At 39.2% G+C, this 22839-nt stretch overlaps 1 protein-coding gene across 2 annotated transcripts in view; it reads right to left on the bottom strand.

Moving 5' to 3' along the window:
- Positions 1-22839, bottom strand: part of LOC106092120 (uncharacterized) — a 121091-nt gene that overhangs the window by 24408 nt on the left and 73844 nt on the right. Inside the window, exons 1-3 of one of the 2 annotated variants that reach the window (XM_013258885.2) lie at positions 14731-14840; positions 13736-14389; positions 6845-6972 (exon numbers count right to left, since the gene is read on the bottom strand). In XM_013258885.2, the coding sequence (XP_013114339.2) occupies positions 6845-6972; positions 13736-14152 (545 nt within the window). In that variant the 5' untranslated portion in view covers positions 14153-14389; positions 14731-14840. Of the gene's footprint in view, positions 1-6844; positions 6973-13735; positions 14390-14730; positions 14841-22839 lie in introns of those variants that run through there. The other variant, XM_059361113.1, reaches the window with a different exon arrangement.

The following is a 22839-nucleotide window of genomic DNA, read 5'->3' as shown; positions in this document are numbered from 1 at the left end:
CTCGGCGGGCAATACTCGACAACACCTGGTCACACGAATACAGAATGATCTTTCAAAAACCGACCTAAATATACGGGGCAAGTTTATCTGAGTACTCCAACGCGAGCGAGTATCTACGCAGTGTTACCGGTGTTCCACTTTTTTTAACTTTGTAAAAGAATAACATATTTCGTAGATCAATTAAACGGTCAAAAGAAGTTCCCAAAAAGGGAAATGTGGTCACGAATACGTACATTATATACAAACCTAGCTACTGCATCCTTCACACGTTTCAGTTTTAGAAGATTATAGTCAAACGTTCCTGATGTTATTTCTAAGCCATATAAAAGTTGAGGCATTAACAGAGCGTGAGCAAGTCTGACTTTCACCCACGAAGGGAAATAAATACCTGCCGAATACAACTGACGCAAAATACCACAAACACGTGAATGGAGAGAGTCAATATGACAACCGAAATTAAGGTCTTTATCAATCACTATCCCCAAACATTTAATCCTATCAACAAAATTAACTCTAGAATTGCCCACAAAAATATCAAATCCAGGCTGCGTCTGGGATCCAAACTGTAATGCCTTAGTTTTTGGAGGGTTGATAGAAAGCGAGTTAAGACTAGACCATAACAAGATTTGTCCCACAGAAGCATTAATATTCTTCTTCAAAATATTGCTAAAATCACGATCCACACTAAAAAGAAGATATATATGGTCTGCAAAAAGAAAGACTTCACACAAGTTAGGTCCAAGGAATTCAGAAAAATCATTAATGTAGAGTATAAAAAGAAGAGGTCCTAAGAGCGATCCCTGCGCACACCAGAAGAGAGGGGAATAATGCTAGATCGAGCTCCATTAAAATCAACAAATTGTGATCTACCGCACCTGCAAGCAGATCTAGAATTAGAGACAAACGGACACAATCTTACCCATTATTCAAGCCATTCCGTATTGACGCAGTAAGATGAAGCAGCATAGATGTCGTGCTGTGACCTGATCGAAACGCATATTGGGAATAAACCCAGCACCCAACATTATCTGGTCCTTAAGAATATGTTCGAAAACTTTAGAAAGTACTGGAAGAATTGAAATAGGTCTTAGATCATCAGGACCACGAATAATAGAAGACCTAGGAATTGGTATTACACGCGAAATTTTCCATACATCAGGAAACACAGAAGAAGTCAAAATAGAATTAAATAAATGCAAAATCAAATCAGAAGTGTAGAGAAATAAAAGTTTAAGAAACTTGATAGGAATACCATCAATATCAATGGACTTTGGCTTAATTTTTCCAAAAGCTATCGCAACATCATCAACATTTACACAACGAAAGGAAATCGAATCTCCAATATCGGGAAATGATTCAAAATCAATATTATTGGGTTGCCTAAAAAGTAATTGCGGGTTTTTTAAAAGAAAGTAAATGCATTTTTAATAAAACTTAGAATGAACTTTAATCAAATATATAATTGCCATTTTGTTCGATAACCTTTTGCCATCTTCCTGGCAAATTTAGTATTCCACGCTCATAGAACTTCTGGCCTTTATCTGCAAAAAAACTGAACCAAGTGCGATTTTATAGCCTCATCATTGCCGAAAGTTTTACCATTTAAGGAGTTCTGCAAAGATCGAAATAAATGGCAGTCTGATGGTGCAAGGTCAGGGCTATATGGTGAATGCATCAAAAGTTCCCAGCCAAGCTCACTCAGTTTTTGGCGAGTGACCAAAGATGTGTGCGGTCTAGCGTTGTCCTGGTGGAATATGACACCTTTACGATTGACCAATTCTGGTCGCTTCTCCTTGATGGCTGTATTCAATTTGTCCAATTGTTGACAGTAAACATCCGAATTAATCGTTTGGTTCCTTGGAAGCAGCTCAAAATACACCACACCCTTCCAATCCCACCAAACAGACAGCATAACCTTCTTTTGGTGGATATCAGCCTTTGAAGTGGTTTGAGCTGGTTCACCATGCTTGGACCATGATCGTTTTCGACTAACGTTGTTGTAAACAATCCATTTTTCATCTCCAGTTATGATTCGTTTTAAAAACGGATCGAATTCATTGCGTTTAAGGTGCATATCACAAGCGTTGATTCGGTTTGTTAAATGAATTTCTTTCAATACATGTGGTACCCATATTAAAATTGACGCCAAACAAACAAATGTAAACAAAATTTCGCGCACTTTTTTTTCTAAAGCAACCTAAAGTAACAGCTGATAACTGACAGAAGAAAGAATGCAATTACAGAGTCACAAGCCGTTGAAAAAATTTGTCAACGCCGACTATATTACTACTATACTACCGACAATTACTTTATGGGCAACCCAATAATAGGTCGGTTAGCTCGAACACCGAAACCAAAAAAATTGTTAACCGTATCATTTTGCAACTTTCAACAGATGTTTTGTAAAGGTCAGCTGTTTTATGAAATGCAGCCCCGTTACATGAAAATACAAAAGCTAATGCAAATCAATGAGTGCAGTCCGATTCAAGTTTGAGCTCAATGATAAGAGGCCTCCCTTTTATAGCCAAGTCCGAACGGCTTGCCGCAGTGAAATTTTGCACATAGTGTTCTGTTATGACTTCCAATAACTGAGCCATATAAACCGAACTCCCGATTTGACTTCTTGAGCCCCTGGAAGCCTCAATTTTCATCCGATTTAGCTGAAATTTTGCACATTGTGTTTTTGATGACTTCCAATAACTGAGCCAATTACGATCTGAATCGGTATATAACCTTATGTACCTCCCATATAAACCAATCTCCTGATTTAACTTCTTAAGCCCCTGGATGCCTCAATTTTCATCCGATTTAGCTGAAACTTTGCACATAATGTTTTGTCATGACTTTCAACAACTAAGCCAAGCACGGTCCAAATTGGACAAGAACCCAATATAGCTCCTATATATAAACTGATCACCCAATTTGTCTTCTGCAGCCCTTAAAATTCGCGATTTTTATCCGATTTGTCTGAAATTTTATGTTATGACTCTTAACAACTGTGACAAGTACAGTCCAAATCGGTCAGAATTTATGGTGGTGGATACCCAACATTCGGCCCGGTGAACTTAGCACGCTTTTACTTGTTTCCCATTAAAACATTGAATTCTACCAACACTCAATAGAAAAATCAATTAAAGGCTAAAATTAGCGCTACTCTCCATGTAAGTCTGTATAAATAGAATATTTTTCCAAGGTTAATGGAAAATTCTATTTATAATCCCAAATAAAAATATGTAACTGTGGCTGGCCATTACGATGCTGCCTGTAATGAACTTGAATTGAGAGAAATTGTTCTACGACAAATGAATTTATTGCAACATGCCAAATACTAATTAGACAAGTTAGAACAGTTTGTTGTTTTTTTGTCAGCTTTGTCTCAACAGATATCATTTTGAGTAACTAATTAGAGTGGCGACTTTTTAATAGCAGCACAGTGTCTCGAAGTGGAATTTCCTACGAAAAAATTTAATTTAAAAAAAGATATGAAAAAAAAAACGTTCCGAAGGGGATATGGTCATTGCGTGTTGATATTAACCAGAAATTCCCAAAAAAAATACATTTAAAATTAGAGATAGCAAGGGAGGCGGACCCTCCCCCTTACCCCAAAAGTACCGCCCAAAAATAAAAGTGGACCGATCGGAACAATATGGGACTCAAATGAAAGGTATTCAGGAGTAGAGTACGAATTTCAGATTAAAAGTTGGGCCCAGGTAACTGTTGGCCGCCCCAACCTAAAAACCCCAAAAAAAAAGTTTTTTTAGAAGATCATGATAATATGGGACTTCAATGAAAGGTATTCGGAAGTAGATTACGAATATGGTCAGGAAGGAGAAATAGGGTTTATAATTTGTTGATTTGGGAAGGTGGTGGATCCTCTCCCGTTACCCAAAAACACCACCCAAAATCAAAAGTGGAACGATCGGGATAATGTGAGTATCAAATGAAAGATATTGGAGAGCAGAATACGAATATGATGTACAAATTTGGGTCTAAGTACCTATTGGGGCGTTCAAACCCCAAAATTACCCCAAACAGACATATTGGACGTGTATGTCAATATGGGGCTCAAATGAAAGGTATTTGGGAGTAGATTACGAATCTGGCATATAAAATCAGATCAAAGTATAGGGGGTTACCCTGCCCCCCTAAAACGCCTCAACGCCTTGACATGGTTTGTTTGTTCCGTAAAATCAACAACGGCTGAGCCGATTTTCTTAAAATTTTCACATATTGTGTAAGTTTTTCCGGAAGGAAACATAGGCTATATAATGTTAAGATATCGGATAGGGGCGATCCCTTTACCCCAAAACACTATCCAAAACCGAAAGTGGACCGATAAGCACAATATGGGTATCAAAAGAACGGTATTGGAGACTAGAAAACGAATTATTGAAATGGGTCCAAGTACGCAGCGGGCCGCCCCAAACCAAAAACTCCTCTAAACAGATATATTCGACGTTTATATCAATATGGGTCTCAAATGAAAACTATTCGACAGTAGATTACAAATACGACATTAAAAATTTAGGTCCAAGTAAAGGGAGGTCGCCCCACCCCCAAATGGGCATATTAGCCGACCATGTCTATATGGCACTCAAATGAAAGGTATTTGGGAGTAGATTACGAATATGACATTAAAATTTGCGTTCAAATCTAGGTGACACTTTTCCTTCCAAAAAAGAAAGTCAAATAGGTTGATTGACCCATTATGACAATATGGAATATGAGAGTAGAAAACGAATTTGATATCGAATCTTGAAGCCAAGTGTTTGGGGGTACGCCCTAAAACACCTCCTAAACTGAACCGTTCGAATGGCGTGCCGCATGGTGACACCTTTTTGGGGGGATTTTTTTTATACATGACCACGAATGGCATGGTACCTCGCAAATGTCTCCAACAATAATGGGGCATAATTATCGCTTTAAATACTGTCCGATGTTCTCGCCAGGATTCAAATGCAGGCGTTTAGAGTGATAGGCGGACATAGGCTACAGTGGCACGTATTCGATATCCACCTTCAGGGCGAAGTGTCCCCACCCTAAAACTATATTAGAGAGTTAAAGAAGGCACAGCGGAGCGGGCCCTCTTCGGCTAGTATAATTATAATAGAAACCTTTCATTTTCGCACAACTCCATTATGGTTTTGTATTATGGTCTGCTGTACTCGTTATGCTATAAATAAAACAAAAAAAACGGGTGTTGTTGTTTTCGCACATTTAAATACCTACTTTGTGACGGATATTTCTTTATCTCGTTAGTGCTACCTTAGAAATTCTTGTTATGTTTTCTCGAACCTGGCAGTCATTTGTGTGTTGCTCTAATGATTCTTGTCATTGGACATAGCACACATAAAATTTTTGTACAGAAACTTTAAAAAATTTCACTTTCTGAGTTTACTATTCGCACTTGTCCAAGCTGCTCAATATACTGACTGCTCTTTGCTCAGTCAAAACAAAAAAAAAAGGAAAAAGTGTTGTTTGTGAGAATTTGCTAGCCTATGGGTCAGCCTGGGATTATTTTCTTTTCTACGTAAAAAGTAATACGCAATAGAGTGAGTATTTTTGCCATCCACTGGTCTATACGCTCAAATACTCATACTCTCTTTCTAGTAGGAGAGACGCAAGAGAAAAATGTTTGGTCTAGTAAACGAATAATTGCTTGCGGCTATCGAAACACTTTTGCAATTGAATAGTTTTTGTTTTTACATTAAAAGGAAGGTCCTTTTACCGTGGCCGAAGCTGCTAAAGGTTTTACAATAAACGAAGTTTGTTCAATAATACTACATTTGTAGTTAGCGTTTGTTATGTTGCAGCGAAACGTTATACGGTTGCAATAAAAGCAAATCTTCGTGATTGAAGGATTTTGTTTGTCGTAAAAATTTCCCAAAGTTTAATTTTTTTTGCGTGTAATTACCAGTTGCCCAACAACAAAATATAAAGTGCACTATCTGTCAAAACCAGTTCATTGTATGGGTGTGGCATGGTTTTTAACTATAATACACACACACAACCAAAACTCGTTGACAGATGTGCACTTCGCGAGATAAAATTGTACTCATAAAATTGTATCTCGCGAATTGCGCATCTTCTGTCAACGAGTTTTGGTTGTGTGTGTGTATTATAGCTAAGAACCATCCTACACACATACAATGAAAAATTGCGCGAACTATTCACATACACAAAATAAGAGTTGCATTAATCACTGGTTTTGACAAATAGTGCACTTTATATTTTGTTGTTGGGCAACTGCCACTACCTGTTAATGGGTATATCTTGGTACCCATGGATGGTTAACTAAAACTGGAACTTTTCTAAAAACCTTTTTTGAAATAGGTTTATTTCACGGACTTCCTTCATAGAACTGTCAAATAAATCCAATTTAAGGCATCATTAAGTTTTGTGAATACGGCCGTTAGCCTATTTTCATAGAAACAACCTGTTTTTCTTTGGGTGTACAAGAAGAATACCCCTCGTTCTCTCTTACTGAGATAGATAACACATCATATATTCAGTCATTTGTGTAAAATTGCAAAGTATTTTGCTTATTTCCTTTTCGATGGGTGAATGCTCACACATAAACAACACTTATAGCTCTTCTGTTGGCTTATGGCCAAAAAGTTTTAATAGAAAATTTGATTTTGTGTAAGCATTACACGATAATGTCATAAAATTGTTTGCCACCTCTAGAATGACGTAGCTACGGTACATTTTAAAATAACTAAACTCTGAAGGAAAGTTGGCAAAAAACTCAATTGGACGGCTTCATGTCTTTTGAAGTTTGATCGATAGTATAATTTGATTGATAAAAAAGTTTTTAATGAAAATATTTGCAACGAGTACTTACAATGCTTTGGCATACAAATCATGGGGTATAGAAGCCATAACACCAGCGCCATCGCCGGTGTCATTGTCACAGGCGCAAGCACCGCGATGATTCATCCGTTCTGACAAGGTCTGGGCATCACGAAGAATCTGTAAAAGTAGATAAAGATAGGAAAAGGTTAAAAATGCTGCATGTTGGCTAAATAAGTAAAAGAATTTGCATTAAAGTATGAGGAACAGTGGGAAGAATCACAAAATAAAACATTGGACTCAGATTAAAATAAAAAAAATATATTTTTTTTGATTAAATTTCATAGAAATTTAGTATTTAATCAAAATTTCCTTAAACGACCAATGGGCCAAATCGGATCATATTTGGATATTGCTGCCATATAGACCGAGATTTGGATTAAGGGTTTCGAGCCCGTAAAATCAGTGTAGAAGGAGATTGACGCCTTCTCTGTCGATGGCTAGAGATGGGCGATGGGTAACTACCCAAAAGGTATTTACCCGGTGAATTGGGTAAATACCCGGGTATTTACCCATTTATACTCAAAAGCTGGGTATTTAAAATTTTGCAGATGTCTTGGGTATAAAAAAATTAAAAAAAAAACTTTTTTGATTTCATATTCTTTGTATATAAACCTGACTTTCTGATCTCATAAAATCGGATTTTAGTTATATATAGCCGCTATATAGACCGATTTTCAGACTTAAAGTCTTGAGGCAATAAATAGGTAATTTTTCATTCGATGAAATTTGTCACAGTGAGTTCTGGTAGACCCCTATTCATTTCTGTGAAGTGCGGTTCAGATCGGACCTTAGACCGACCACCCGATCTCCCAATATAGGGTATTGAGGACATAAAAGATCCATTTATAATCCGAATTCGATGAAACTTGGCACAGTGTGTTCTGGTAGACCCCTACCAATTCCTGTCAAATGTGGTACTGATCGGACCAAATTTGGATATAGCTGCCATTTATACCGATCTCCCGATATTGTGTAATGAGCCTATAAAAGGAGCATTTTTTATCCCTCTTCGATGAAATTTGGCACAGCGAGTTCCGGTACTCCTCTAAACTTTTTTGTTGAATATCGTCCAGATCGGACCATATTTGGCTATAGGTGCCATACAGACCGGTCTCCCGAAATAGAGTATTGAGTTCATAAAACGAGCATTTTTCATCCGATTTTGATGATAATTGAAACAGTGCATTTTGGCACCCCTCTAAACCTTTTTGTTTAAAATGGATTGTGCAAGTTGAAAATGATGCCATAATTCAAACTTTTTCAGAATGTATTTGTATTTATTTCGATGTTATGGTACACAGTTTTATTAAAAACCTGCCGTTTTCGCACAAGCCATTATGGTTTTGTATTATGGTCTACTGTATAAATAAAACAAAAAAAGTTTTGTTGTTGTTTTCGCACCTTTAAATACCTACTTTGTGATGGATATTTCTTTATTGCGTAAATGTTACCGAACAATGTATGTGCCTTAGAAATTCTTGGACCTGGCAGCCATTTGTGTGTTGCTCTAATGATTTTTATCATTGGACATACCGAGCTACACTGACTGTTCTGTGCTCAGTCGAAACAAAGAAGAAAGTGTGCTAAGTTCGGCCGGGCCGAATCTTGGGAACCCATCACTAAGGATTGTGCCAAAAATTTGTACAAAATAAATTTAGTTGTGGGGCATGATTTCATTCGACATACCAAACTCCAAAAATTAAAGCTTCTAGGAACCGAACAAGGATGATTGAGAGACCGGTTTATATGGGAACTATATCAGTTTATAGACTGATTTTGGCCGTATTTGGCACAGTTGTTGCAAGTCGCAATAGAACATCGCATGCAAACTTTCAGCCTAATCAAACAAAAATTGAGGCTTGTAAGGACCTATGGGAGCTATATCAGGTTAAAGACCAATTTGGACAGTGCTTGGCACAGTTGTTGGAAGTTTTAACAGAACGCTACATCAAATTTCAGCCAAATCGGTCAAAAATTGCGGCTTGTAAGGTCTCGAGAAGTCAGATCGGGAGATCAGTTTATATGGGACCTATATCAGAGTAAAAACCGATTCGAACCGTATTTAGGACAGTTGTTGAAAGTCATAACAGAACACTACGTGCAAAACTTCAGCCAAATCGGTCAAAAATTGCGGCTTGTAAGGTCTAAAGAAGTCAAATCGGGAGATCGGTTTATATGGGCAATAATTGCGGCTTTTAAGGGCTCAAGAAGTCAAATCGGGAGATCGGTTTATATGGGAGCTATTTCAGGTTATACACCGATTTGGACCACATTTGGCACAGTTGGTGGAAGTCGTAACAGAAAAGCACATGTATCCGACAAAATTTCAAGCGAATAGCTTTACGCGTTGGACCTCTATCGTGATTTCGACAGACCGACGGACATGGCTAGATCGACTCAGAACGTCGAGAATATATATACTTTATGGGGTCTTAGACGAATATTTCGCGGTGTTCCAAAGGGAGTAGCTAGATTAGTATACCCCCATCCTATGGTGGTGGATATAAAAAGGAAAAAAAGTTGTGTGTGTGTGAATGTGTCTATACCGACGACGAGCACACAATTGCAATTATTTGCAAGCCTATGGGTCTTGTTTGGGATTATTTTTTGGTGTACGTACAAAGTAATGCGCAATAGAGTGAGTATTTTTGCTAAACACTGGTCTATATGCTCAAATACTCAACCTTTCTCTCTAGTGGGAGAGACACAAGAGAATAATTATTGGTCCAATACACGAATAATCGTTTGCGGCTATCGAAGCACTTTTCCAATTAAACAGCTTTTGGTTTACCAACAAAAGGAAGGTCCTCTTACCGTAGACGAACCTGCTAAATGGTTTACAATAAACAAAGTTATTGACGTTCAATAATTTAAAGCGCCATGTTTCGTCGACAAAACGATTTCGATGTCTGACAATGTCAAATACTCAGGTGTGATCTTGGGCAGGAAACTGAATTGTGTCACATTTAAGAGCGTACTGAGAAAGCTCATAGATTTTGGGTACTATGTAGACGGGCCGTAGGCTTGAAATCGGGCCTGAATCCGAGGATTGTCCACTGGCTCTACAGGAGCGTGATTAGACCAATACTAACTTACGCCTCATTAGTTTGGTGGACTGCTATGGAGAAAAAGTGCAGCATAAGAACCATACAGCAGGTTCAGAGAACATGATGTCTTGGCATAAGCGGAGCGATGAGCACCACGCCCACTAGGGCACTGGAGACTATTCTAGACATCCGACCCATTAATATAAGATTAAGTGTGATATGAGTCTTAAGGCGATGGGAGAATGGATTGAAGATGGGAGCAGCTCATACCATCGCAGTATAATCGAGGCGACGATAGGAAACCTGGAAGGAAGGGAAGAGCTTTCCGATCGGATACCTGAGATGAACCTTGAGGTTTATTGCGAGCCACTGCTGTCAGCGGCACTCTCTTGGATTAACGGAACCCTAGTATTGCCATCTGGAAGATCATGTTACACTATGATGATGGATAAAAGCTAGAGGACAAAATAGGCCTGGAGGTCTACATTGAGAACCCAGGGGCTGAGATCTGCTTTAGACTGCCTGGCCAAAATAGGGTTCTACAGGCGGAGATTCGTGCGATCACGGAATGCGTGCGTTGTTGTGGTGCTACCCGAGGACGTCCAGCGTGAACATCTTTACGGACAGTAAAATTGCCATAAGGGCGATAACAACCAGGACGGTAGGGTCACGAACAGTCTAGCAATGTAAGAAGGAGATTAACACCTTCTCTGAGGATGACAACATCCGCATCGTTTGAATGTTGGGCCATAACCAAGTAAGGGGGAATGAAAGGGCAGACGGTTTGGTGGTGAAGGCCAGAGGATTGCCTTCAATAAACGTGGTTAACCCGGAGTCTTTCGGATCGACGTAGACTGATTTAAGGACGTGGGCGAAGAATGCGCTTGCAAACCTGTGGAGTAGCGAAACAGAGGGGATCCAGATCGTGAGAAGAAGAGGCTATTACTGAAAGGTAATAAGAAAGAGGTCAGTATATCATAACGGGACACATAGGACTACGAGCTCACTTATGTAAAATCGGTGCGGCAAATGATAGCATGTGTAATACAGACGACTTTTATGGGCGCAAGACCTTAAATCGAGAGATCGGTCTATATGGCAGCTATATCCAAATCTGGAGAGATCTGGGCCAAATTGAAGAAGGTTGTCGAAGGACCTAACACAACTCACTGTCCCAAATTTTGGCAAAATCGGACAATAAATGCGCCTTTTATGGGCCCAAAAACCATATGGCGGCTATATCTAAATCTGGACCAATCTAGACCAAACTGAAGAAGGATGTCGAAGGGCCTAACACCACTCACTCTCCCAAATGCGCCTTTTATGGGTGCAAAACCTTAAATCGAGAAATCGTTCTATATGGCAGCTGTGTCCAAATCTGGAACCATCTGGGCCAAATTGAAGAATGATGTCGAAGGGCCTTACACAACTGACTGTCCCAAATTTCAGCAAAATTGGATAATAAATGTGGCTTTTATGGGCCCAAAACCTTAAATCGAGAGACCGGTCTATATGACAGCTATATCCAAATCTGGATCGATCTTTGCCATATTGCTGAAGTATGTCGAAGGGCTTAACTTAACTTACTGTCCCAAATGTTGGCAAAATCGGACAATAAATGCAACAAATGGAAAAATGTTGGATGATAAATGTGGCTTTTATGAACCTAAGACCCTGAATCGGAGGATCGGTCTATATGGCAGCTATATCCAAATTTGGACCGATCTGGGCCAAATTGAAGATAGAATGTCGAAAGTCTCAGCACAACTTACTGTCCCAAATTTCAGCAAAATCGGTTGATAAATATGGCTTTTATGGGCCTTAGACCCTAAATCGGAGGATCGGTCTATATGGCAGCTATATCCAAATCTGAACCGATCTGGACCAAATTGAAGTAGAATGTCGAAAGTCCCAGCACAACTTACTGTCCCAAATTTCAGCAAAATCGGTTGATAAATATGGCTTTTATGGGCCTTAGACCCTAAATCGGAGGATCGGTCTATATGGCAGCTATATGCAAATCTGGACCGATCTGAGGCAAATTAACGAAGGATGTCGAAGGGCCTTACACAACTCACTGTCCCAAATTTCAGCGAAATCGGATAATAAATGTGGCTCTTATGGGCCTAAGACCCTGAATCGGCGGATCGGTCTATATGGGGGCTATATCAAGATATAGTCCGATATAGCCGATCTTCGAACTTAACCTGCTTATAGACCAAAAAAGAATCTGTGCAAAGTTTCAGCTCAATATTTAAATTTTTAAAGCCTGTAGCGTGATTTCAACAGACAGACGGACGGACAAGTCTAGATCGTCTTGGATTTTTACGCTGATCAAGATTATATACTTTACATACTTTATAGGGTCGGAAATGGATATTTCGATGTGTTGAAAACGGAATGACACAAAGGAATATACCCCCATCCTTCGGTGGTGGGTAAACAAATGATAATAGAAAAGATTTGCTCTGCTATTAGAGCGATATCACGATACGGTTGGGTTCGGACCACAATCAAATTATATGTTGAAGAGCTGTGTAAAATGTCAGCCAATTCGAATAAGAATTGCGCCCTTTGCGGGCTCAAGAAGTAAAATAGAGAAATCGATTTATATGGGAGCTGTATCAGGCTATAGACCGATTTAGAGCCTAATAAATACGTATGTTGATGGTCATGAGAGTATCCGTCATACAAAATTTCATGGAAATCGGATAATAATTGCCACCTCTAGAGGCTCAAGAAATCAAGATCCCAGATCGGTTTATATGGCAGCTACATCAGGTTAGGAACCGATTTGAACCATATTGAGCACAGTTTTTTAAAGTCAAAATAAAGTACGTCGTGCAAAATTTCATTCCAATCGGATAAGAATTGCGCCCTCTAGAGGCTCAAGAAGTCAAGACCCAAGATCGGTTTTTATGGCAGCTACATCAGGTTAAGAACCGATTTGAACCATATTGAGCACAGTTGTTGAAAGTCACAATAAAATACGTCGTGCAAAATTTCAGGCAAATCGGATAGGAGATTCCATTCATTCCAATCGGATAAGAATCGCGCATTCTAGAGGCTCAAGAAGTCAGGACCCAAAATCGGTTTATAGGGCAGCTACATCAGGTTAAGAACCGATTTGAACCATATTTAGCACTGTGGTTGAAAGTCACAATAAAATACGTCGTGCAAAATTTCAGCCAAATCGGATAGGAGATTCCATTCATTCCAATCGGATAAGAATCGCGGCCTCTAGAAGCTCAAGAAGTCAAGATCCAAGATCGGTTTATATGGCAGCTATATCAGGTTATGGACCAATCTGAACCATTCTTGGCACAGCTGTTGGATGCCATAACAAAACACGTCGTGCAAAATTAAATTGCAATCGGATAAGAATTGCGCCCTCTAAGGACCAAGATGTCAGGACCCAAGATCGGTTTATATGGCAGCTATATCAAAACATGGACCGATATGGCCCATTTAAAATACCAACCGACCTACCCTAATAAGAAGTATTTGTGCAAAATTTCACTCCTTCGAAAGTTAGAGTGCTTTCGACAGACAGACGGACGGACGGACGGACATGGCTAGATCGACTTATAATGACATGACGATCAAGAATATATATACTTTATGGGGTCTCAGACGCATATTTCGAGTAGTTATAAACAGAATGACGATTATTAGTATACCCCCATCCTATGGGGGAGGGTATAATAAAATATTTTGCAGACAATTTTTTTTTTTAAATTCAAAAGCCAAAAAATCTGAACTTCCAACACTGACGAACTACTACTTCTACTTCTTACTTAAGTTTGGGAAATAATTGATTTAAAAAATCTTACCTTGTGAGACCGTTTGCCATCGATGGCCACAATGAAGCCAACACCGCACGCTTCATGCTCATTCTGTGGATCATAGAGTCCTTGTTTTCCCGGAGCCTCCCAAGGCATTTGCTGCTTCTGTTGCTTACGGGGCACTTCATTAGCTTCATTGCTTTTCAAATCACACGCGACACTGGCACCATTCAAAGACACTTTTGCTTCTGCTTCGGCTTCTTCGTCGTCTTCTGCTGAACTTTCTTCGGCGATTGATGCAACAACGTTCTCAAAGGATGTGACAGTGGAGAAATTTTCTTCATTAGATGATGCGTCAATGTTAGTTGCACTTAAATAACTTGAAGTGTTGTTGCTATCGTTGTTGGAATTATCAACAAATTCACATCCTGATTCAATTGTATTGTCAGCAATTATTGGGGCCATTATATGCTTTTCGAAGAAACTTTAGAATTTTTTTTTTCCTGGGCTTTGTTTTTTTATTTTTTTTTTGAGTTGTCTTTAAAAGGCTTTCTTATTTTTACTTGGTAGGTAGGTATTCACTTAAAAAAGTTTTAAACTTTTTTTTTTTTTTTTTTGAAAAATGTTTTGAAATTTTTCTCTTTTAATTTCTTTGAAATTCAGTTTTTGTTTGAAATCAGCACTGGATATTTTATAGTTTATCTAGTAAGGGAAAGAAGATTTAAAGGATTTGGGTTAAAGATTTGCCTTATAAGAAATTTGTTAATTTTTTTTTAAAAGAGAGAAAAAAGAAACTAATTCAAAATGCTTTTTTATGATGAAATAAATTCAAGAATTCTTTTTTTCACAACACACTTCATATTCCTTTTATTTTTAAATGATTTTTTATTTAAAATAAAAATTTAAAAAATTTTTTTTTTTTCACTTTTCATTTCAAAATTTCTATTTTTGTTTATTTTTGAATATCTTAGAACACTTGGGACGCTTCTTTGCCAACAAAATTAAAAAAAAAAAAAAGAAAACTGAAAACACTTTTTTTTTACATTTCTTTCTTTTCGTGTGTTTGTGTTTCTTTCAATTTAAACGTATCGTAACGTTTCTTTCTGTAAACCGCTGTTGTACATCCGACTGTGACGAGTGAATACCGAAGAATGAGCAAACGCTCTTCATGAGAACCCGTCTATAGCCAGTCAGTTCGAAACGCCAGACGCTGCCAGTCAGCCGATCAATCGCCCATTTCAAGCGGTCACACTGCTGCGACGTGCTTGTTGTAAATTTTTTCACCTCTGCTGGTGTATTTTCCCCCCCCATGTCCACAATTCCGCTGTGCAAAAAAAAAAAAAATTGTTACTCAGCTTCGTCTGCGGTTTGGTTGTTGAAATTTATTCTAACAATTTTGTTTTTGTGTTGCTGCCTTAAAAATGCGTCGTTGCAATCTCGCGCACACTGTTGGTACGTGGTCACAGTGTTCCTAATCACATCCAAACCAGGCATGGGAAGATAAAGGGTGATTATAATCATATGGAAGTCAAATAAAAGGTATATGGCTGTTGGGATAAGAATCTGACATTGAAATTTAAGGTCAAGGTCGAATGTGACATGCATTCATTCATTCATGCACCATGCAAAGCAATAAGGGTGTCGTACAAAAGGTATTGAGAAATGGGGTATATGAAATGTTATCCAAAGATAAAATTTCTATGAATCTTCTTATATATAAAATTGAATTTGTGTTTGTTTATTCCGTATAGACTCAAAAACGGCTGACAGATTGTGGGGAGTGGGGTCCCGAAGAAGCAATAGGCTTTATAATTTTTTGATATCTCAAATGGGGCGGACCCTCCCCCTTACCCCAAAAGAACCGCCCAAATATAAAAATGGACCGATCGGGGCAATATGGGAATCAATTGAAAGGTATTCGGGAGTAGAATACAAATTTTGTATCAAAAATTGGGTCCAAGTTGCTAGGGGGCTGCCCCGACCCCAAAACCCCTTCATCAAATAGGCATATTGGACGATAATGACAATATGGGACTCGAATGAAAGGTATTCGGGAGTAGAAAACGAATTTCATATTTAAAATTGGGTCCAAGTAACTGGCCGCCCCAACCCCAAAACCCCCTAAAATAGGTTTTTTTGGACGATCATTACAATATGGGAATCAAATGAAAGGTATTCGGGGTGTAGATTGCAAATATGGTCAGGAACGAGAAATAAGCTTTATAGTTTGTTGATTTCGAAAGGGGGGGGGGGGGGGGGCGGACGCTCCCCCTTTACCCAAAAACACCACCCAAAATCAAAAGTGCGCCGATCGGGTCAATATGGGTATCAAATGAAAGGTATTGGAAAATAGAATACGAATATGGTATTAAAATTTGGGTCCAAGTACCCATTGGACCGGCCCAACCCTAAAATACCCCCAAACAGACATATTGGGGGTTCATGTCAATATGGGCCTCAAATGAAAGGTATACGGAAGTAGATTTAGAATCTGCCATACAAAATCTGATCAAAGTATAGGGAGTCACCCTACCCCTTAAAAAAGCCTTAAATGGGAATATCACGACTATATGGGGCTCGGTTTTCCGTAGTATCAAAAATAGCTGAACCGATTTTCTTAAAATTGTCACAGATTGTGTTAGTTTTTTCTGGAAGGAAACATAGGCTATACAATTTTTAGATATCGGATGGGGGCGGACCCTCCCCCCTACCCCAAAAACGCCACCCAAAACCAAAAGTGGACTGATCGGACAATATGGGTATCCAATGAAAGGTATTGGAGATAAGAAAACGAATATCGTATTAAAATTTGGGTCCAAGTACCCAGCGGGCCTCCCCAACCCAAAAACTCCTCTAAACGGGTATATTCGACGTTCATGTCAATATTGACCTCAAATGAAAAGTATTCGACGAATAGATTACAAATATGGCATAAAAAATTAGATCCAAGTAATGGGAGGTCGCCCAACCCCCAAGTACCCCCAAATGGGCATATTTGCCGATCATGTCTATATGACACTCAAATGAAAGGTATTTGGGAGTAGATTACGAATATAACATTAAATTGTGTTAAAGTCTAGGTGGCGCTTTTCTTTCCAAAAATAGGTCAAATACTTTGATTGACTCATTATATGGCAATATGGGACTCAAATGAAAGGTATTTGAGAGTAGGAAACGAATTTGATATTCGATTTTGGAACCAAGTGTTTGGGGCACCTCCTAAACTCAAGCTCAAATAAACGGTTTTTGAGAAAAAAAAATAACGAATTTGATATCCATTTTCAGGGCAAAGTTCCGGTGGCCGCCCCAGCCCCAAAACACCCTCCAAACAGTTCATATTTACCGACCATGGCAATATGGGGCAACATTGAATAGTTTTGGGAGTGCAGCACGTATTTGGTATCCATATTTGAGTCGAAATGTCTGAGTGCCATCCCTCCCCTATAAAGCACTTCTCATTACCCTAATTTTCAAAAAGACCTGATCTCGGAGATTGGTAACGCGATTCGTTCGAAATTTTTTTTTTTTACACTCTCACAGCCAAAAAAAACATGGTTTCTATTGTTGGGATCGGGTGCCTCGGTGGCCGTCCGAAACCCGCCAAATGGGTATGTAGGCCACTCACGACAATATAGAGCTCAAACAAAAGGTGAATGAGGAAGAAAAACCAATTTGATATTCAATTATAGAGCCATGCGTTGGGGGAACCCACGAACCGAAAAGGGGCACACTTCTCACACATCACTAAAAGCTTTTCGATTCAAGTTTAAACTCAATGATAAGGGACTTTTTTTATAGCCGAGTCCGAATGGCGTGCCGCATTGCGACATCTCTTTGGGGAGAATTTTTAACATGACCATGCATGGCAAGTGTCGCCAGCTTTAGGAGGGGTTCACCACCGCTTTAAATTTTGTCCGATGTTATCGCCAGGATTTGAATGCAGGCGTTCAGCGTTATTGGAACATAGGCTACAGTGGCACGAAATCGATATACACATTGAAGGCGAAGTGTCCCAACCCTAAAAAGATATTAGAGAGTTAAAGAAGGCGCAGCGGAGCGGGCCCACTTCGATAAAAACAAAATTGTTGTGAAATTTTATTCACGACTACAAAAAAGTAGCAGCTATAATCACAGATATGAAGAACTTTGTATATAGGAGACATGGGGAGATATGGGAGACATAAAGCAAATGTGGATATTTTTTTTTTTTTTTTTTGAAAATATTTGCCCAAGATGGCTAAGTGCGGCACTCATTTTTGCCTCTACGAAGATGAAGAGCACCTGGATTATACTGAACATAATTTCTTCTACTGTAAAACGATGAAAGGGACCACTGTAGAAAATGTGGTGGACAAGATGGTTGGAAGTATTGACAACTGGACCGCAGTAGCACGATACTGCGAAGACGTGCTGAGAGGAAAGAAAACTTATCTCGACGAGACATAAGCGATTTCAACGATGGAAACTGGGACGTAAGCGATATGATGGACGAAGGTGTAAGAACCGATTTAAGAGCCACCTCGAAGTAATGCGAGGTGGATTGGACTCTTAGCGGTGAAAAGGCGGGTTTTTATACCCACCACCGAAGGATGGGGGTATATTCATTTTGTCATTCCGTTTGCAACACATCGAAATATCCATTTCCGACCCTAGCCATGTCCGTCCGTCTGACGGTTGACATCACGCTACAGTCTTTCAAAATAGAGATATTGAGCTGAAACTTTGCACAGATTCTTTTTTTTGTCCATAATCAGGTTAAGTTCGAAAATGGGCTATATCGGACTATATCTTGATATAGCCCCCATATAGACCAATCCGCTGATTTAGGGTCTTAGGCTTATAAAAATCACATTAATTATCCTATTTTGCTGAAATTTGGGACAGTGAGTTGTGTTAGGCCCTTCGCCATCTTACTTCAATTTTGGTCCAGATCGGTCCAGATTTGGATATATCTGCCATATAGACCGATCTCTCGATTTAAAGTTTTGGGCCCATAAAAAGCGCATTTATTGTCCGATTTAGCCATAATTTGGGACCGTGAGTTGTGTTGGGCCCTTCGACATCCTTCTTCAATTTGGGCCAGATCGGTCTAGATTTCGATATAGCTGCCATATAGACCGATCTCTCGATGCAAGGTTTTAGGGTCATAAAAGGCGCATTTATTGTACGATGTCACCGAAATTTGGGACAGTGAGTTGTGTTAGGCCAGTCGACATCTTTCTGCAATATGGCATAGATCGGTTCAGTTTTGGATATAGCTGCCATATAGACAGATCTTTCGATTTAAGGTTTTGGGGCCATAAAAGGCGCATTTGCTGTACGATGTCACCGAAATTTGGGGCAGTGAGTTGTGTTAGGCCAGTCGACATCCTTCTTCAATTTGGCCCAGATCGGTTAAGATTTGGATATAGCTGCCATATAGACCGATCTCTCGATGTAAGGTTTTAGGCTCATAAAAGGCGCATTTATTGTACGATGTCACCGAAATTTGGGGCAGTGAGTTGTGTTAGGCCAGTCGACATCCTTCTTCAATTTGGCCCAGATCGGTTAAGATTTGGATATAGCTGCCATATAGACCGATCTCTCTATTTAAGGTTTTGGGGCCATAAAAGGCGCATTTGCTGTACGATGTCATCGAAATTTGGGACAGTGAGTTAAGTTGGGCCCCTCGACATCTTTCTGCAATATGGCATAGATCGGTTCAGTTTTGGATATAGCTGCCATATAGACAGATCTTTCGATTTAAGGTTTTGGGGCCATAAAAGGCGCATTTATTGTCCGATTTAGCCATAATTTGGGACGGTGAGTTCTGTTAGGCCCTTCGACATCTATCTTCAATTTGACTCAGATCGGTCCCGAGGTGGAGGGGTTACCAAAGTTCGAACTTTACGCCATTTTACTTGTTTTGTTTTATTTTGATTGTGTTTTGAGTTTCTATTCACTATTTAATTTTTGTTTTTTCAGTTTTTATTCACTATGCTTCAAACTATGGACAGTAATGTCTCTGAAATTCCCCATCATGCGACGTACATAGTTAAAATTTCTCTCTTTCTCCTGTTCGCCGGATATCTTCTATTATAACAATATGCTGCGAATGTGTAGGACGGACAGATAGACAGACAAACAGACAATGATAGAAAAAAAAACAAGTAAAAAGCGTGCTAAGTTCGGTTGGGCCGAATCTTATATACCCTTCACGTTGGAAGTCATAACAAAACTCGTCATGCTACATTTCAGCCAAATCGGATAAGAATTGGGCCCTCTAGAAGTCAAGACCCAAGATGGGTTTATATGACAGATATATCATAACATGAACCGATTTGGCCCATTCGCAATACCGACCGACCTACGAAAGTATTTGTGCAAAATTTCAAGCGCCAGACCAGACGGACGGATGGACATGGCTAGATCGACTTAAAATGTCATGACGATCAAGAATACATGTACTTTATGGGGTCTCAGTCGCATATTTCGAGGTTTTACAAACGTAATGATGAACTTAGTATTCCCCCATCCCATGATATAATTACATGAATTTCTATTTCAGTTTTTTTTAAAGACAAATTTGAAAAAAATGTATGGCGCTATTTTACTTTTCTTTATTATTGTGATGTACGTCGACAGCTGTTTTTTTTTTGTATTTAAATTTTTTTCGTTTTGTCTTGAGTATTGTTGTTGTTGTGTGATATGATGGAAAAAGAATCCAGCAACGCGTATTTGCATTTCTAGCTTATTTAAATAATATTTGCGGTTTATTGAATTGGGTGTACGGTTTAAATGGATATTTTTATAGCTGGCAAATATGGACTTTGGCGAATTGCAAATGTAAAATATTGTAGAAAATAAGCAACCATTTAAATATGTATGTCAGAATTGTTATACTCTACAACACTAAGGTGGTGAAGAAGATTGAAAATTAGATTAAAATGTCAAAAAGCTAATTTGAATGTGATTTTTGTGACACATAATGTAAAACCGTTTAAAAAAATTAAGGCAAATGTTGTGTGTTGTATTGCAGGCTATGGAGATCGCGATTTCAATGCCGACCAAGGCATCTCATCAGTTCAATCAGCCCCAAAAAAGATTACATGCATCCAACTACTCACTAATTAGTGAGCTGTGCAATGGCTCCAATGTTCTTCTCAAAAAGATGCACACAGCTCACTAACTAGTGACTAGTTGGAAGCATGTAATATTTTGTTGGCTGATTGGACTGATGAGATGCCTTGGTCGGCATTGAAATCGCGATCTGCCTTATATGCCTAAACTTTTTTTAAAGGATTTTGTTTTGCTTTCCAAATTTCATCGAAATAGAATAAACTAGTAAAAAGGCTTTAAGTTCGGACGGGCCGAACTTTGGATACCCACTACCTGGGGCATATGTGTAAACCACCTTTCGTAAAAAAATATAGACCAATCTGAACCACATACGACATGGATGTCGAAAAGCCGTACACAACTCACTGTCCCAAATTTCAGGATCCAAATCTGGACCGATTTGAGCTAAATTGCAGAAAGATGTCAAGGGGTCTTACACAACTCACTGTCCCAAACTGCGGAGAAATCGCACAATAAATGCCCCTTTTATGGCCCTAAGACCTTATATCGAGAGATCGGTCTATATGGCAGCTATATCCAAAGCTGGACCGATCTGAGCCAAATTGAAGAAGGATGTCTAAGGGCCTAAGACAATTCGTTGTCCCAACTGTTGGCAAAATCGAATAATAAATGTGGCTTTTATGGGCCTAAGACCCTAAATCGACGGACCGGTCTATATGGCAGCTATATTCAAATCTGGACCGATCTGAGCCAAATTGCAGAAAGATGTCGAAGGGCCCAACACAACTCACTGTCCAAAATTTCTGCAAAATCGGATAATAAATGTGCCTTTAATGGGCCCAAGACCCTAAATCAACGAATCGGTCTATATGGCAGCTATATCCAAATCTGGACCGATCTGAGCCAAATTGAAAAAGGATGTCGAAGGGCCCAACACAACTCACTGTCCAAAATTTCTGCAAAATCGGATAATAAATGTGGCTTTTATGGGCCCAAGACCCTAAATCGACGGATCGGTATATATGGCAGCTTTATCCAAATCTGGACCGATTTGAGCCAAATTAAAAATGGATGTCGAAGGGCCCAACACAACTCACTGTCCCAAATTTTGGCAAAATCGGATAATAAATGCACCTTTTATGAGCCTAACCCTTACATCGAGAGATCGGTCTATATGGCAGCTATACCGATCTGAGACAAATTGAAGAAGAATGTCGAAGGGCCTAAGACAATTCATTGTTCCAAATTTTGTTCATTGTTCCAAATTTTGGCAAAACCGGACAATAAATGCGCCTTTTATGGACCTAAGACATTAAATCGAGATATCGGTCTATATGGCAGCTATATCCAAATCTGGACCGATCTGAGCCAAATTGAAAAAGGATGTCGAAGGGCCCAACACAACTCTCTGTACAAAATTTCTGCAAAATCGGACAATAAATGTGGCTTTTATGGGCCTAAGACCCGAAATCGACGGATCGGTCTATATGGCAGCTATATCCAAATCTGGACCGATTTGAGCTAAATTGCAGAAAGATGTTAAGGGGTCTAACACAACTCACTGTCCCAAATTTCGGCGAAATCGCACAATAAATGCCCCTTTTATGGCTCTACAACCTTAAATTGAGCGATCGGTCTATATGGCAGCTATATCCAAAGCTAGACCGATCTGAGCCAAATTGAAGAAGGATGTCTAAGGGCCTAAGACAATTCGACGTCCCAACTGTTGGCAAAATCGGATAATAAATGCGCTTTTTATGGACCTAAGATCTTAAATCGAGAGATCGGTCTATATGGCAGCTATATTCAAATCTGGACCGATCTGTGCAACATTTCACATGTATGTAGAGGGGCTTAACTTAACTCACTGTTCCAAATTTCAGCAAAATCGGAAGATAAATGTGGGTTTTATGGGCTTAAGACCCTAAATCGGCGGATCGGTCTATATGGGGGCTATATCAAGATACGATCAGATATAGCCCATCTTCGAATTTAACCTGTTTGTGGACAAAAAAAAGAATCTGTGCAAAGTTTCAGTTCAATATCTCTTTTATTAAAGACTGTAGCGTGATTTCAACAGACAGACGAACGGA

This window comes from Stomoxys calcitrans, chromosome 1 (genome assembly GCF_963082655.1).
Source record: "Stomoxys calcitrans chromosome 1, idStoCalc2.1, whole genome shotgun sequence".
Classification (NCBI taxonomy): Eukaryota; Metazoa; Arthropoda; class Insecta; order Diptera; family Muscidae; genus Stomoxys; species Stomoxys calcitrans.
This window is presented reverse-complemented; position numbering and strand designations above follow the sequence as displayed.